The 17,012-nt window shown below is 47.0% G+C and overlaps 1 protein-coding gene across 6 annotated transcripts in view; it reads left to right on the forward strand.

Moving 5' to 3' along the window:
- ABLIM1 (actin binding LIM protein 1) overlaps positions 1–5,317 on the forward strand; it is a gene marked incomplete at its 5' end in the record, with an annotated part of 38,902 nt that extends 33,585 nt beyond the window's left edge. For all 6 annotated transcript variants that reach the window (XM_027766066.1, XM_027766065.1, XM_027766069.1 and 3 more), the window contains 4 exon segments: positions 1,029–1,036; positions 1,845–1,919; positions 2,574–2,654; positions 4,036–5,317. In XM_027766066.1, coding sequence (XP_027621867.1) covers positions 1,029–1,036; positions 1,845–1,919; positions 2,574–2,654; positions 4,036–4,149 — 278 coding nt within the window.
- Positions 5,318–17,012: the final 11,695 nt, after the last annotated feature.

Consider the following 17,012-nt stretch of genomic DNA (forward strand, 5'->3'; position numbering starts at 1 on the left):
TCAGAGACCTCCCTGAGTATGCCAGGTGGGCATGTGTCCGTGACCCAGGGCTGGCTGAAGTTGGGAGCTCGTGATGGCAAGACAAGGCTGAGGCGCTGTCTCTCACTCTCTGTGTCTCTCATTCATGGAAGAAATAACTAAATAAACAACAACAACAAAAACGCATATGGCAGGACCCAGCAAGTGATACAGCAGTAACACAAAGCTGTACAGTGCTGACCCACATGAGAAGGTCATGGGTTTGAGTCCCCAGGCCTCCCTGTGCATGCTGGATGCATGCACACATGCTCATGATCCAGGTTTGCTGAAGCTGGGAGCAGATCATAGGATAAAGACCCTGTGGGAGATCCCTGGTACTCTGTGTCTATGTCTCTCTCAAGGAAGAAGTAAATAACTATTTAAAAAATATTTTTAAGTTAATATTATTCACGACAGAGAGTAAGTACGTGTGTATCAGAGAGAAAGAGAGAGTGAAGCACTCTTGACAGGGTGTCAGCATGCTGTAGTCTCCTTCCTGGGGCCCTCCAGCTCAAGATCTTAAGAACCCATGCATCCAGCATGTTTTCAAAACCAGCCAGGGGTTCTGAACCCACAGTCAGCCACACGGCTTTTAATACAGCAGTTCAGTTTGTTACTGACTGTGCCACTAGGCTGGGCCTAAACAAGGTTTTGAAAAATGCATACAGTTAGGGGGAGAGAGAGAGACAGAGAGGGAGAAGCTCTGTGTGATGAGTGCCATGACCCGAGATGCAGACAGAAAGAGCCAGCACCTTCCAGTTGTTGGGGAACGCATCCAGGAGAAAAGAAGGTTTTATCTGACGACTCAAACTGAAGCCAGAGTTTCCTGGCTTTGGCAGGTGGGGAGCGATGGAAGGCCTTTGCAGAACTGGGAGCAGGGAGAGAACGGGGTCCATAGGCAAGATTTGGGGAATTTCAATAGAGTATAATCTCTCTGTTAATGGTTCCTTGTTTTTCCACATGTTTCCATGGTCTTTCCCTTATGATCCTTCTCCTCCTTTCCTTTTCAGATTACCAGGTACGGAATCCTTTGTCTTCAGTCGCAAGCTGGCCACACCAGTGGAACAGCTGTTTTCCAACCAGAGGCTGCCCCCAGGAAATGGTTTCTGTTCTGAAAATAGTTGTGGTGTTGATCTACCTAATCAACAGTCCACAGCCATGAAGAGTGGGGATGCCTCATGCCTGGGTCACGCTGTCCCTCCAGGCCTTGGGGATGTGGTGTGAGCCAGACCAGGTGTGGGAGGACGTGATCTGGGCCTTGGAGAGTCCCCTCTGGATGGAAGTAAGGGTCTGCTCATGTACAGCTGTTTCTGTGCCCAGTTACAGCTTCTCAGTACTTGAGTCCTCGCTTTTCGTGCCTGTTCCCCGGTGAAAAGCAACTCCTATTTTGGCCAATAGGAAGAAACAGTTTACTTTCACCATTTCTTTTTCACTAGAGGCTGAATCTTGCAAATCTGTGATGGTGACTGAGAAAAATGGGGCAACATGAAAAGAAATGTTAAATTAAAAATAAGAAAATAACAATCCTAGACTTGGGCATTTTAAAGAATACACTGTGTACGTCCATCCTTAGAAACTAAATTCAAGAATGAGTCCGAAGCCAAGATCTTTATCCAAGTCAACTACAAGAGAGTAGTAATCCTGCTTTTATTCAGCAAGGGTCATATTTTGAAAAATACATGGTGATTAAGATCTGTAAAATGGCAGGGAGGTTTCAAGATCCTGCAGGGATCCAGGAAGCCCATAGGGATCCAGGGAGCCCACCGGGATCCCTCCAGTTCCTCATGCCCCTCTGCGCTCCTGCCTGACCAGCATTTCTGTTGTAGACCCTCCCGGATGGCCACATGCCTGCCATGAGGATGGACCGTGGCGTGTCCATGCCCAACATGTTGGAACCAAAGGCAAGTGCAGCTGTTCTTCTCTTTTCTCTTCTCTAGGGGATGACATGGCCCTAAAAAAATTAAATTAAAAAAATAAAAGTTTTCTGCCTTTTCGCCATTCTCAGAATGTTGAGGCCCACTTTGGTGAAGGCCAGTACCTTCATAAAGCACCTGGCGGTTCCACCGTTGGCCACTAGTGGAATGGCAAGTCAGCAGGGTTAAGCCCTCATGTGAGGTGGTGCCCTGTGTCCATGGTGAAGTATTTTCCCAATGACCTAGGCATTAAATACTTAGGCTCCTGTCATGTGCCTTACAAGGTTTAGCTCACACTGAGTGGAGCAGTCAGGAGCTGCCAGGGAGAGCAGCATGTCGTAGTTTGCCAGGACTTTGCCAGTTTTAGCACAGAAAGTCTTACATTCCAGGAACCTCTTCAGTTCCAGGCAAACTGGTGTGGCTGGGCGCTGTAACTCCAGAACACCCTGTACCTTCAGAGATGTCTAAGGGCTGTGCTCCCTGGGACCATAACAAGGGCTGCTGCAGCATATCAGTTGCCAGAACACTGCCTCCAAGCCTGCCTTGCCCTGTGGAGGACCCATACTAGATTCATGGTGAATTCTTCTTGTTAACATAAATGGACGGCAGTGTTCTAGAAGAGGTGTTTTCTTTTCTTCTCAGATATTCCCATATGAAATGCTCATGGTGACCAACAGAGGGCGCAACAAAATCTTAAGGGACGTGGATAGAACCAGGCTGGAGGTAAAAAACAAAAACCAGTCCCAACTGCATTCCTCCCCAAGTTTCCCCTAACAAATGTTTTATTCCTTCGATGATAGATAGATAGATAGATAGATAGATAGATAGATAGATAGATAGATAGATAGATAGATAGATAGATGGTAATCTATGTTATATACTGAACTAAAAGGTAACTTCGGGGAAAATCCAAATTCACCCTTAGAACGGCCTTAAAAATTCCTGGTAATATCCAGAAGAAGAATAACCCAGGAGACACAGTATGATTTTTGTTTCGTTTTGGCATTTGCCAGAGAGAGACAGTGAAAGGGAAAGTGAGAAATCACCCCTAGGGGACGGAATGGTATGGCCACTGCACAATCCCTTCTCCTCCATTCTGCGCCTGGGATTTGGGGCATGCGCACACACATCTAGCATGATTTTCAAGCCTCTAGGTCTGGGACTCAAACTGGTCAGCTATGTTGGAGTCCCTGCCACAACCACTACACCGCCTGTTGGCCCCAACTCAGTGTGACTTTAGTCCTTTTCTTTGACTATGACAATCTGATAGCACCGTCATTTTGGCTGATCATGTGGAACGCGAGTCTCGGTCCCTCTTCAGATACCCCCAGGTCCTTGTCTTCCACCAGCTTGGGTTGAGTTCATTGAGAAAAGGGGGTTGGAGCTCTCAAGAAAGATTTATACGAGTCACATTTCTTTCTTGGCTGTTTCCACATTCCTCATTAGGGATCTGGGTACACAGACCCAAGGCTTCCTTAGACCCAGGAGACCAATCTTTGTCCTTTTCCATCTAAAGGATTTTAATGAAAAACTCTGACTGCTAGTCTCAGAGTCATTACTCTTCCCTGACAAAGTCAGTACCTTTGTATAAGATGTCAGACTGGCACCGAGAATAAAGGCTCTAGTATCTTAAGGGGACTTTTCAAGGAGCAGTGACAGATGGGAGGCCTCCCAGGTAGACCAGGCATCCACCTTACCTCCTGATGCTGAGCCAGGAGGAAGCCCTCAGACTTCCCAAGGACCCCTCGGGAGGTCTTCCTCTTTGGTTTTCTGTTGCCATGGTCCATTTTCACTGTATCTTCTCAGCATCCCAAGGACCTGAAGTGGAGTCACCTCTAGCATAATGAATCACCTTCCCATGCCCTGTCACTGTTCAGTATTGTTATAATAATACTATGTAATAGCCAGCCAGCTCTTTCATCTGATAGAGAGGGTGCCTCACCTGGCCGGACGAGGTACAGAACACAGCATCCTGTGTCTGTTAACAGGTCTCCAAGGTCAACTCCTCTCCCATCATTCTGTCTTGCTCTTCGACATGGTGAGCAGCCTTCAAGGACATCATGTGACCATCAACTCTCACCAATGCTCTTTTCTCTCTTCCCAGCGCCACTTAGCCCCAGAAGTGTTTCGAGAAATCTTCGGAATGTCCATTCAGGAGTTTGACAAGTTACCTCTTTGGAGACGCAATGACATGAAGAAAAAAGCAAAACTCTTCTAAATCCCACATGTACATGGCAATGAGGAAAAGGACTGGCAATGATGGTGACACATAGGCTGTCATATTAAGGCCCAAACTTGATTGAAAAATGTGTAAATACCATCCCTTGGCAACAGCAGTAAGGGAACGTCTGGTTAAAACACCCATGAGCCAAATATTGGGCCAACCAATAGGGACACTTGCCAAGAAACAACGGGGTAGCAATTTCTATGTCCCCAAGCTAACAGTAGTGCCCACATGTGACTTTGTACTTCGCCGTATGTACCCAACAGGAGCTCCCTTCTTCCTTCTTTTGTTTTCCTTTACTGTTGTCCAGCACTAGTGCTAACCGTATGGAAACGAGCCAGCAAGTGCCCTTAGGATGCCGCGTGGGAAAAACAGCTGCGATGTCTCCAAAGTTGAATATATTTATTATCTAGCACTGTGGCTAACAAGGAAGAGCCTGAGGGGGCGTGTCCACGTGGTAGCAGCAATTTTGCACACAGGTTTTTCCCTGCTGGCTTCACGCAGCTCTGTCTGCACCCTGGCAAGAGTGGAAATTAGAGCCAGGGAACCAGGCGGACCTATCAGCCAATGGAATTTTTAACAAGCTTTTGGCTCTCTACCATTCATAGGGACCTGGTTGGCAGATGACTTAGCTGCTATTAAAGAAAAGAAAAATGAGCAAACGAGAAGGAACAGGAATGAAAGGAAACTTCCTGGGACTTTTGTTCTGCTTTAGATAGTGTGCTTAATGCTGACTCTGTGGACAGGAGCTCTCCTGGGCTCCACCTTTGCAAAGAAAGGAAAGAAAGGAAAGATAGGAGCTATCTCCAGATTGGCCCAGTCGCATGCTATCAGGTGACTTTTGCCCAAGGGCCTTATCCCTCTTGGAAAAAAGTGAGAGAGGACATTCTGCGTCCTGTCAATGCAGAGCCTTCCACTTGGTGTCCTCTGCTCTCTATCTGGCATCCTATGAATCATATCAAGCCCACACTGATTTTGTTTTAAGGTCTTTTTCTGTAATAGGCTAAGGAAAGGCACCTTTTTCTCTTTCGTATTGCTGCAACTCCAAAGTAGATAGTCTCAAACAGCTTTAATTCGGCCTTTTCAGCTTTCCTTCTTGCCTAGCACTATTGAATTCATGGTGTGTGTGTGTGTGTGTGTGTGTGTGTGTGCGTGTGCGCGTGTGGGCATCCTATGAATCATATCAAGCCCACACTGATTTTGTTTTAAGGTCTTTTTCTGTAATAGGCTAAGGAAAGGCACCTTTTTCTCTTTCGTATTGCTGCAACTCCAAAGTAGATAGTCTCAAACAGCTTTAATTCGGCCTTTTCAGCTTTCCTTCTTGCCTAGCACTATTGAATTCATGGTGTGTCAGTGTGTGTGTGTGTGTGTGTGTGCGTGTGCGCGTGTGCGCGAAACTCACCCAGGTAGTTTTGTGAGTTTGCATGCTTTTTCATTTCTGCTTGACGGTTTGTCCCACTGTGCTGCACTTCTGAAGGACATTCACACAAGTGCACGTGACTCAAAAATCAAGAGCGAGGTCAACTGCACCCCCAGCATAGTTGTCTTCGCAGGTGGTGTTGGTGCTGAGAATCCAGAGGGTTCCACATGCTGATGTGACTCATGGCAGGGTCAGACCGAAGACCACAGAGGTAGAGGTGGGCCAGGTGTGAAGGTCAGAGCATCCTCTTCTCCCTTCCGCCCAGAGTTCTCCCACATCCCAATGTTAGCTTCAAAGTGGAGCCTAGAATTTCATCAAAACATGCACGTCATGATATCCTGATCCTGCCACGAGTTGATTGAGGGAGAATCTCTCCAACTCCACACACAGAAAGTGAAGTCACAGTTTTTTCTCACACTTTGGAGTTCTGCTTAGGAATTTAAGCTCTGTTTTAAAGCTTAAAGGAGAAAGCCTTTAGGTTTATCTACATATGCCACCAAGAACAAAAGCTCAGAAGTTCTTGCTGACACCAAGTATTAGGATTTTTAGCGGCGACTCTGACACCGCTGGTGCAAAGCAAGTAGAATAGGTTCCGAACCTGTGTTGCAGACTTACCTGTGACACATTTGCCCGGTGGGTGCGGTAGAGAACTCTGAACTAGCTTTTAGTATTCTGTATTCTTACTGAAGGAATCTAAATTTGCCTGCCCTCTGAGGACTGCGCACTGAGTGTCAGACGACTGTCCTCACAATACGCTTGGTGTGAAGCCAGACTGTCGCTCACATTTCTGTCCCTCCACAATCAGTCGCCTCTTGCCTTATTCCATATTTTAGCTGTCCACCTCTCTCTGCCCTCTCCCGCACTCATAGCCTCTGCACAGTGCCTGTGTGTCCTAATTCTTGCTCTGCCCTGGCAGAGTGCGGGGGGGAGGGAGCTTGTTGCATCCCCACCATCTACCTATTGCTGTTAATAACTGTGGTGGCCAAATGGGCACCAGCACTTGGCTGGTGGAGAGACTTGTTTTCAGTATGGTGATAATAACCCCACCCCCATGCTTTTCATTGGTTGATGAAGTATCGCCCATGCACATGTAGATCAAATGCCACTTTAAGAATGGTCAAAGCATTTGGGAATCATGGATGCAATCCGGCCATTTTGCTAAAATTCCTATCTCTTGGTCTACATAAAGAGAACCTGTCTTAGAATGGGGACGTTAGGTTGAAAAAAGGGACAACCCCCTCCTTATGTTACAGAGACCTGGGCTAAAGGGTTTAAGATTGTAATGATAGTTAAGTGAACCCTAAACGTGCTCCCACTAATGAAACCCCGCTTTTTTATTTGTAATCTTTTGAATCCAGTTCACATCCAACTTGGAAAAAAATAAAATAAAAAGCTTGCTTTCATACATGCAAAAATGCATTGCCAGAAAATATCTTTACAAGCAGGGGCACAGAGGGGTTCTTGCAAGCCATAGTGCAGAGTGGGCTTCCCTCTTCCATTCCCCAGTGTGAGGCCCCAGCTGAAAGGATGAACCGTGGGACAACTGAGGTCTCCAGATCCAATGTATGGGCTATACAGCCTGATCCGTTTTGTTAAACTAGGCTCAGCATGCTTTGTCCTCAAAATACCCAGGAGCTGGGTGTTCTCTGCTTGAACCCTGCCTTGCAGGACAAGTGGAAATTCCATTTGTTAGCACAGTCAGGTTCATGGAGCTTGTTTGCTCTAGGGAAAAAGTTATATAATGGCATGCTTCCCCGGTACGTGTATAAAGGGCTACATTTTCAAGCATTTGACTTCCTTGGGACTCTTAAGAGCACAGCGATGGCATGAAGTGAAAGAGGACTCTGTGCTAATATGAGAGTCAGTGCTTCCTTTATCATTTCTTCAAGAAGATCCAGGTGTCACGTGGTCTTCCTGTGCGATTTATTGGGAGAGGTGAAGACCGTTTGGAAACTTGTACAGCTAGCTATGCAGCTACATTTTGGTTTGGGGTTTGTTAACAAATATTATTTTTTTCTTTTTTTGGAGAGGTTTTTGCTATAGGGCTCATGAACTCACCAGAAAGACAGGGACAGACAGAAAGCGAGAAATCATCCGCCAGGGGAGATGACCACACCGCAATTCCTTTTCCTGCATTCTCCTCTCTGGACCTTGGGCACACACGCACACGTGCCTGGCATGAGTTTAAGCCACTGGGTCCAGGACTCGATCTCCATTCAACTACACAGGAGTCCAGCAACATAGCCATTATGCTAACTGCTGGTCCCCAACAAATATTCTTCATATGACTTCTTCAATAACTAAATATAAACTGCCTGTTCTCTAAAACCTCAGAGAGAAAAATTACAGTTAATAATCAGTAACAAGGTGCAAAAAGGGGGGAGGTAATTTTCTATCTCTCATGTTCTCTAGTCTCATCCCACCAACCCCCTAATTCTGTTTTCTCCAAGTTCAATTTTCCTCTTCTGAGGGGGAGGCTGGAGCAGTTCTTTTCATCATCTCTCATCCTCTTTGTCCCAGTCAGGTGTATCAGTCAACTCCAACGAGAGAAGTCTGGCTGGTCGTGTTTCTAAAACTGTCACCTCATTCTTTACACTTTGAAAGAAACAAACACCTTTTTCTAATAATTGCTCCTAAGATGATTATATAAAGTGTATATGCTTTTGCAGGTTTTAAAAACATTCAGATTAACCACTTTTGATTAGATACGTCTTTCTAAAAGCTATTTAAAGCAAACGTGGTGTTCGTGTTGTCCGGCGTGTGGAAGCGGCAGACGGGCACTCCAGGCCGGAAGCTCCCACCGCCCTTTTTCTGACTGTCATGGACGACCGTGGAAGGAAACATGAAAGCTGTTTCATGCATCCTCTTCTTTCCTCTGAGACAAGCTCAGTTTTATAAATTCTGTATTTCGGATAGCTCTTTAACCTGAACTTCCTATGCCAGCCTTGATTTGATTCCTTTTTAAAATTTTTTTTTTCATAAACAAATTGTCCATAGGCCCTAAAAACGCACGCTTTACCACTCCCTTTTGAAGAATGTTTTATTCAGAAAAAGAGGTTTCTTAGGGCCTGAGACCTGCAGCGCCACTCTGTCATAGCGATGATGTTCATTAAAAGATCTACCCGACTACCTTGTGAGGGGAGAAAGAAAAACCTCTCCTTCAGCTTTTTTTAAAGAAGTCAGTCTTTCCTCTGGTCCCGCAGGAAGCAGTGGGGCAGGGTGACTGGTGGGTGTGCGTATGGACTGCTGTGTTCTTACTTGGACAAGTTTACTCGAAACTCAAGAAGAAGGGGGGAGGTGGCCAGCTGAAGCTGAAAGACATTTCCTAAACACTGTGTACACAGTAAAACTGAATCCAGCATTTTCTGAAGCATAGTGTCACTGAGTGGCAGTTGCTATCATTAAATGAAATCCTTCCCAGAAGTCTGTCTCTCAAGTGTGAAGTTCCCATGAGTCACTTCCCGAATCCATTGACCAAAGGTCAAAGGGGACAATGAGACAATGCCGTATGATTGCCATTCAGGAAGGTCGCAAGCCACTCACTGATGAAGTATCACGTTTCTTTACCTTGTGGAAGAGGAAACAACTGTTTGTGAAATTGATGTCTTTGGGGTTGTATGTAAGGACCTGTCCAGTAATAAATGTGTGTGGTTTCTGTGAGTTACTGAGGACGCTGTGTTGAAACTCTTGCACTTCTTTCATGTTACGTTGGGTTTACGATTTTTTTTTCCCCAAATGTTGGAGAGCATTCAGTTCTTCTCACCCGCCCTCCCCTTCCAGAAATATGAAAGCAAGTATTTAGAAGAGACTTCTTTTGAAACGCCGTGTTGTGTTCCCTATGAATCAAGTGGGTGTCTGTCTCGCCCTGAGTACCACTTGCTTGTATGCAGAGGAGGAGGTGGCCTGCCGGTCTCCACGCTGCTGCGCTTTATGGCCCGACCTGCTCCATGCTCCTGTCGCCAGCAGCACTCACTGCGCCCCCGAGCCACTAGCCTCTGCAGCGCTGTTGTACTCACAGCTCGGTGAATAAAGTGGTGTGCTTTATTCATAAACGCCTTCGTTACTCTTTCATTTCTCGTTGCCCTGTTCCCCTGGAAGCTCTAGCTCCATTTTTCAAAGTACCAACGCCGACCAGCAGGGGGCGTGGAGGTTAAGGCAGCTATTTCCCTAATGGCCAACTGCACAGTTCCAGACGAGCAGCTTGAAAGATAGACCAGTGGCGTGTGTGTGTGTGTGTGTGTGTGTGTGCATGCCCCAAAATCCAGAGAGGAGAATGTAGGAGAAGGGATTGTGGCATGGACAGCCCACCTCTCTGCCACCAGCGGATGCTCTCTCTCTTTTTCTCTCTCTCTCTTTCTAGTGAGCACACATGCCCTATAGCAAACTAAAAAAGAAAAAAGTACCCACCCAACTAATGATAACCAAAATCAGAATAAAAGCAGTCTTGGGAATGGAATTTTAAATGTTCCTCTTCTATAGCAAGAGAGCATCAACACCCCAACAGAATCCTCACACTACAGTCCGCCCCCAGCTTCAGCAAGCCCTGGACCATGGGTGCATCCATGCCTGGCATACTCAGGGAGGTCTCTGGGTGAGGACCCAGAACCTTCCCACGTGGGTCGGCCTCACAGAGAATGACGTTTTACTTCTGTACCACCTTCCGGCTCCAGAGGATTCATTTCCATCACACAGGTTAGAGGTGGAAATGCACAAGGGAGAGAGTCCAGGCTCTAATCCAGACCACACTGACTAAACTGACTAAGGAAAACAATTTTAGTAGGGCTATCATGCTGTGCTGATAGCTGGTGTTTGATTTTGCTTGTGACATGGCTGCACAGTCCTAGCGTTTAGGCAAAGCTGGGGACTTGAGAAGGTGGAGGACAGAGTTGCTAGGCTGCTGTGACTGGCCATTTTTCGTAAGAAGCTAGAATGCAGCAGGGGAAAAACATCACTCAAATCTTTAACATCCCCGGCATTATCAGACTTTATAAGAAGAAAGTTTAGATTTCAGTGTACTTGTTTTCTTCACTGTCAACATGTTAGGCTTACCAGAAAATACTAGAATCTATACCCAAGATGGCCTTTAGCGGTAGCCTTCATTCTACCATGTGTCTGTCAGCTCATCCAGGGGAAGTCAGACTGTCATTCACGTGGACGCTCACCTGGAAAACGGACTCAGGTGGCGCTCAGGACATTCGGCATGTTTGGTTCACTATTGCAGAAACCAGGCTGGGAGACTCCAGCTCGAAGTCTGCATTCTATTCACGATTGCTTCCATCTGCACCAACATCCCTACTTCGGTTCATAATTAACAGAGTTAGGGGCCGCAAAGCGAGCTTCCTATGGCACTGGGCCTGCTGGCCACCCTTTCACTGGAAGTTGACTCCTGCCTCTTCAGTGACCACCGTCACCCACTCACCCACTCTGCCGCAGTGAAGCTCACTCACCTTTGTTGGGTTACCTTTCTGGTCCTTGTCTTACCCACTGCTCAGTCTCCCCACACCATGTCCCACCTTCGAATCTCACTCCCATCCCTTCTAAACTACTATAAGTTCCCTGAACACACCGTGCCCTCTCCCACCACTGCAGCCTTGCCAAGGACACTTCTTCTGCACAACGCTGGCTCTTGCTAGGAGCTGGCAAGTGAAGAGGATCCAGCCCTAGCAAGGAAGTTAACGGCCAATGTTGACTTTTTTTTTTTTTTTTTTTTTGGCTATAGGGCATGTGCGCTCACCAGAAAGACAGAGACAGAGAGATAGAAAGCAAGATATCATGCCCCAGAGGGGATGGCCATGTTGTAATCCTTTCTCCTCCATTCTCTTCTTGGGATCCTGGGTACACACGCACATGCGCCCGGCGTGAGTTTAAATCATCAGGTCCAGGACTCATCCGCGGTCAACTACATGGGAGTTCAGCAACATAGCCATTACGCTAACTGCTGGTCCCCAGTGTTGACCCTTTAAAACAAGCTGCCCATCAGCTCAATGGAGTTACCCATGTGGATTTCCCATGGGCTCCATTTTTACCTCAAAGACAAGCTCAAGTTTGAAGTCTTCCTAGGAGTCTGTCTTGACCATCCTAACCCAACCTGCCTAGTAAATTCATTGCATGCTTATGGTAGACCCTCACTCAGCAGTGTTGCCTTGCCCTCTTAGCTCTGCATGTGTTTCTACTATTCCACTGAACTGTAGCAAGTTCTTCTCAAAGTCAAGTGCCCAAGGGACCAGCAGTTAGCGTAATGGCTATGTCGCTGGACTCCCACGTAGTCGACCGCGGTTCGGGTCCCGGACCCGGTGGCTTAAAACTCACGCCGTGTGCGTGCATGCCCAAGATCCCGAGAGGAGAATGGAGGAGAAGGGATTGCGGTATGGCCATCCCCCCTGGGGGGGGGGTGATTTCTCGCTTTCTGTCTCTCTGTCTCTCTCTGTCTGGTGAGCACTCGCTCCCTATAGCAAAAAAAAAAAAAAAAACCTCTCCACAAAAAAAAAAGTCAAGTGCCCAACTTCCCAGCTTTGCCTAACTATAAACAATAGGCAGATAATTACAACTTTGTTATGCAGATGAGGAAACCAACTGCTCAGAGGCTAATTAAACAAACATATTTTATCACTCAGCCTAGAGCTAAGGTGGACCAGGTCTGTCTCTTCCAATCCTGTGTTGTTTCCCTCCACATCCCTCTGCCTGAGACCTTTCAAGGGCAAGGACTATGTCTCCCACATTCAAAATCTCCCAGGGCCCCCTGCGCAGAGTAGGTTCTTGGTGGAAGACTGGCCAGTTCCCTTCATTCTGACCATGAGCTGCCCCACTACCACCAAAGCACATTTATGGGGTCTTTTTGTTTGGTTAGTTGGTTTTCTTTTTCTTTTTTCTTTCTTTTTTTTTTCTTTTATTGATGAGAGGGCACATATGTGAGTGAGAGAAATCTTATCATACCACAGTCAGCTTTCCCTTACACTCCTACTCGTCAAGATCCCAGGCAACCATGCCCCTGGCATGACCTCAGGTCATCCAGGGATCAGGACCCGGGGTTGGCCACATGGCCTCCAGCACTGCAGCCCAGCAAGACTAAGCACCGCCGAGGCTTGGCTGGAAGCACATTTATGAACACAGTTCCTAGATTACATACCGCTTGTTTCTGGGATTCAATTACTTAGCCTCTCCAAGCTTCCATTTGTCCATCTGCAGAATGGACAAAATAATAATCCTCATCAGAAGATTATTGCAAAATTATAACATCTATTGAGCACTTTGCACAGAAGCCAGCTCACAGTCACTAACTGCTCCAGAAACTTCAGTGATTTTCATTTATTTATTTATTCCATTTGCTAGAAGGCACCTGCACTCTCTGGAGAAAGTGAGAAAGCACTCCCCCAGAAGGGATGATCATACCACAGTCCCTTCTCCATTTCTCCTTTGGGATTTTGGGCACACACACACACACCTGGCATGTTTTTCAAGTCACCAGGTCTAGGACTCAAATTACACCGTCGGCCGTGTGGGATCCAGCTGCCTTAACCACAGGCGATCAGCTGGCTCCTCTAGTGATCGTTATTAAGAGCAGCCATTTGGAATTGCACCACCCCATGAACTCTCCAAGTCTGCTTCTGCATTGGTAAAGTAGCCATGAACCGCGCATAGGCTGTCTTACGGGGCTGTGAGGGCACGTGGAGTAAGGCAGAGGGCTCAGCAATAGGCATGCATCCTACTAGCAAGCGGAACTGGATCGTGAGCCTTTCAGGTGCTTGAAGAAGGCTTAGCTCTATTTTAAATAATCATTTAAGAAGCTTCGTTTTTGTTCTGGGCTTTTTGCACTCTCTTCCTTTATATGAATACCCTAGCATGAAAACAAGCCCACACCCTCGCTTATATATTTTAGCAGCAGCATTCTTTAATAGTCTAAGATTGAGATCCCCTGACGAGGTGCCGATGGTCCGGGAACCGAAAGTATGACATTGCAGCTGACTACAAGGTAAAGCATCGAACTGCCCGGGTTTCAGTTCCGGCCCCAGCACTCACTAGCTGTGTAACTAATGACAATTTGCTTAACTTCTCTAAGCCTCAATTTCCGTTTCTATAAACGAGGACTAATGATACCTACCTCAAAGTGTTGTTATGAGAATTCATGTAGAACAAGACCCAACATGATATAGGATGAGCACTTAAACATTACCTGTTATTAATAACGTGGCTGCCACATAGTGAAGACTTATTATGTGCCCAGCCCTGTGCAAAGCTTCCTTCATATAGTTTCTATTTTCCAGTCAAGGGAACATGCTCGGAGTTGTTACTAAGTCTCTTATACAAGGTCCGCCTGTAGAATAGTGGGGCTGGCATTCAAGCCCTGCAGGCAGTCTCAAGCTCGGCCTATGGGCCTGGTCATGTAGAAAAGGGCACAGGCACCCCCAAGGCACTATGGCCAGCCAGGGGGGCAGACTGATCAAACCGGAAGCATCCAAATGTTTGAGCTCAGAGCACAGCTCTTCCAGGGGGAGGGGGAGTTCCTAAGTGAAAAGAATTCCCCCAGCTTACTCAAGGGAAGCTCAGAAACAACACCCATAGTAGAGCTGAGACTCACTCCCACAAAAGATGGTGGTGCTTCCAGACCTTTCCAATTCCCTTACTTATGTCAAAGCAACCTAAGGCTGCAAAAGCTGAGCTGCCAGTTCTTAGAGTATTCGAGGACATTTTCTCAGTTCAAGAAGGCCACCAGCCCTGCTCAGTCCCTCCTGCCCATTGTTGGAAGGGCTTTCTATTCCCTGCAGAGCCAAATGGCCTCGCCTGGGTGTGCCCAGCAGTCCTGCCCTACTAGGCGCAGCCCGCTATGGGCCGGAAAGTGCTAGGGAGGGTGGGGACTTGGGGCTGGCAGCTCTGAGGAAGTCCAGGGTGGTTGAGGAAGAGTGCCCAAAGCTTGAGAGAATCCTGCCCCAACCCTGAAGACCTGCTTCCACACCCTAGCTACAGCCTCCTCCCCCAAACACACAAGGCCAGGCTCTGCAAAAGAATGCCCCTTCCACTCCTGCAGCCCTCAGCGGGAGGGTGCAATGACCACATTTATTTTACTTTCCAGTCTCCACTGGCTCAAAATGCTCTCCAGGGCCTGCCATTGTACTAAGCACAATAGCAGCCCCTGGAGAGGTGGTTCTGTATTTATTTGTGTTGTCCCCGCAGCTGCCTCTTAACTCAGTCCTTCCCATCAGATTAAAAGAAAAGCCAGTTTGGGAAAACCTCAGCTCTAAAGCAGAGGCTGTTTCTGCTTTGTGCCCAGTGTAGGCCCACCCAGTGTATCCCTCAGGGCCTACAGGCAGGGTGGAGCCTTGGATAGCCTCCCACCCCAGAGCGTGTGAGATTTGGACTCCCAAGAGTGTCAGTCCAGAGATAGAGGATGGCACACCAGAGAAGGTTCTCCAGTGGTTGCAAACATTCTCTGAGTGCTAGTCCTGGAGTGCCCCATGCCGATAAGGTCCTCTGTATTGAATATTTCCTTTAATCTGAGTAGGAAGCACCCAGGCCTTGGAGAGCCCTGTGGCAAATGGGCAGGATTCTGGCCCTGTGCCATCAAGCCCTAACGCTGCCTTCCTTCCAGGGCTGTCCCACAGGTCTCCACGTCTAAGGATTTTCCCCAGAGGCGGTGTTTTCAAAGACAAATAGCAGCCTCCCTCAGCAGGTGGAGCCTGCCCTTGAATACCAAGTCTGCTTCCAGTTGGACGAGGCTGGCACAGAAAGAACACTTTCTTTCATTCTTGCTATTGTCTTAAAACAAGTGCTTCTTACTGAAAATTAGAAAATGTTGATGGCAGTTACACTCCCATCAGATAAGAGCAAGAGGCTCCTATTTAAATTTTAATAAGAAAGAACTATTACTCTCTGCCCACCATAAAAACAAAGTGTTTCAGACAGCATAGGGCACATTGCTAGCATTTATTAATCATCGTTTTAATCAAATGGCTTCCAGTGACTGGGCACTTGCTCATGTGTGCCCATGACCCTCATATGTAACCTGGTAAGTGTTGTTACCCTTTCTCCGTGGATGAGAGGGGCCTGGTCTGTCTAACCTCACACAGGGAGTTAGGGGGAGCCACGATTTGAACTGATGCCAACCACAGGGCTCATGCCTTAGTTCGTCAGGAGGTTTTCATTTGGGAGGTTTCATAGATGATTCTGATGATCAACCGAATGTGGGAGCCCCTGCCCCACGCCTCGTGATCTTAGGTCAGAAGTGGAGCTGGTCTGTGACCACCTTCTGCCAGGCTTTGTCACTCACTGTCACCCTAGTTCATGGGACCAAAAGTGAGACAAAGCCGAGACAAAGCCTCAAGAGGAGAGGCCTTCAGCATGCCATGGCTCTAGCCCTCCGAATGCCCTGAGAATCACTCCAGTGTCACATCATTTGAGATTGTCTCCATTTAAAACACCAAAGCACAAGATGAGAGAGCCAGTGAGGTGGCTTAAAGGAAAATGAATCCATCCGTATCCTATTCTCCCCTTCTCAACGCACAACCAGAAAGTTGGAAAAATTACCTAGAAATCCTATGATTGTACCAACTTTTGTCTTCCTCAGCATGCTCCCTTTTCCTTCATTCTATTTTGCATAGAAAAATATGTCATGACTTTTCCAATGAGCCAATATTGTTTGCTAGGAGGATGAGTACAAAACACCTTGGTCTCAGGGACCAGCAGTTGGTGTAATAGCTGTCACTGGACTCCCATGTAGTCAACCACAGTTCGAGTCCTGAACCCAGTGGCTTAAAGTCACGCCAGGCGCATGTGTGTGCGTGCCCAAGATCCAGAGAAGAGAATGGAAGAGAAGGGATTGCGACATGGCCATCCCCCCAGGGAGGTGGTTTCTCACTTTCTGTCTTTCTGTCTCTGTTTGTCTTTCTGGTGAGCACATACGCCCTATAGCAAAAACCTCTCCAAAAAATAAAAATAAATAAAAATAAATGGGAACCAGCAGGTGGCACAGTGGTTAAGGCGCTGGACACTCCCACATGGCCCGCCATGGTTCAAGTTCTAGACCTGGTGGCCGGTGGCTTCCTTTCCAACTTTCCCTCTCTCTGTGTGTCTCTAAAAAAAACCACCTTTGGTAACAACACTTACTACTTACCAGGTTACATATGAGGATCAAGTTTCTATGGAGAGTCGTTCCAGGGAAAGTTACTGTCTTTATAGCTTCACTAAGGGAGAGAACAAGCATGTGACCCAGAAATTGCAATTACAAACTCTTATTTTACATCAAAGCAGTTGTTTTATTTTTAAGCCTAACGTATGAAAGCATCTGCAGTGGATTGAAATAGGGTCTCTCAAAAGAGATCTTTTCCTGGAACCTCAGAAAGTGATTGGGATAAGGATGTTTACGGCTGTAATCAAGGAAAGATGGGGCTGGGAACAGCCTAAAGACAGGTGGGCTCTAGATCTGATGAGGAGCTTCCTTGTATGA

This window comes from Tupaia chinensis, unplaced genomic scaffold, assembly GCF_000334495.1.
Source record: "Tupaia chinensis unplaced genomic scaffold, TupChi_1.0 Scaffold140534_1, whole genome shotgun sequence".
NCBI lineage: Eukaryota > Metazoa > Chordata > Mammalia > Scandentia > Tupaiidae > Tupaia > Tupaia belangeri.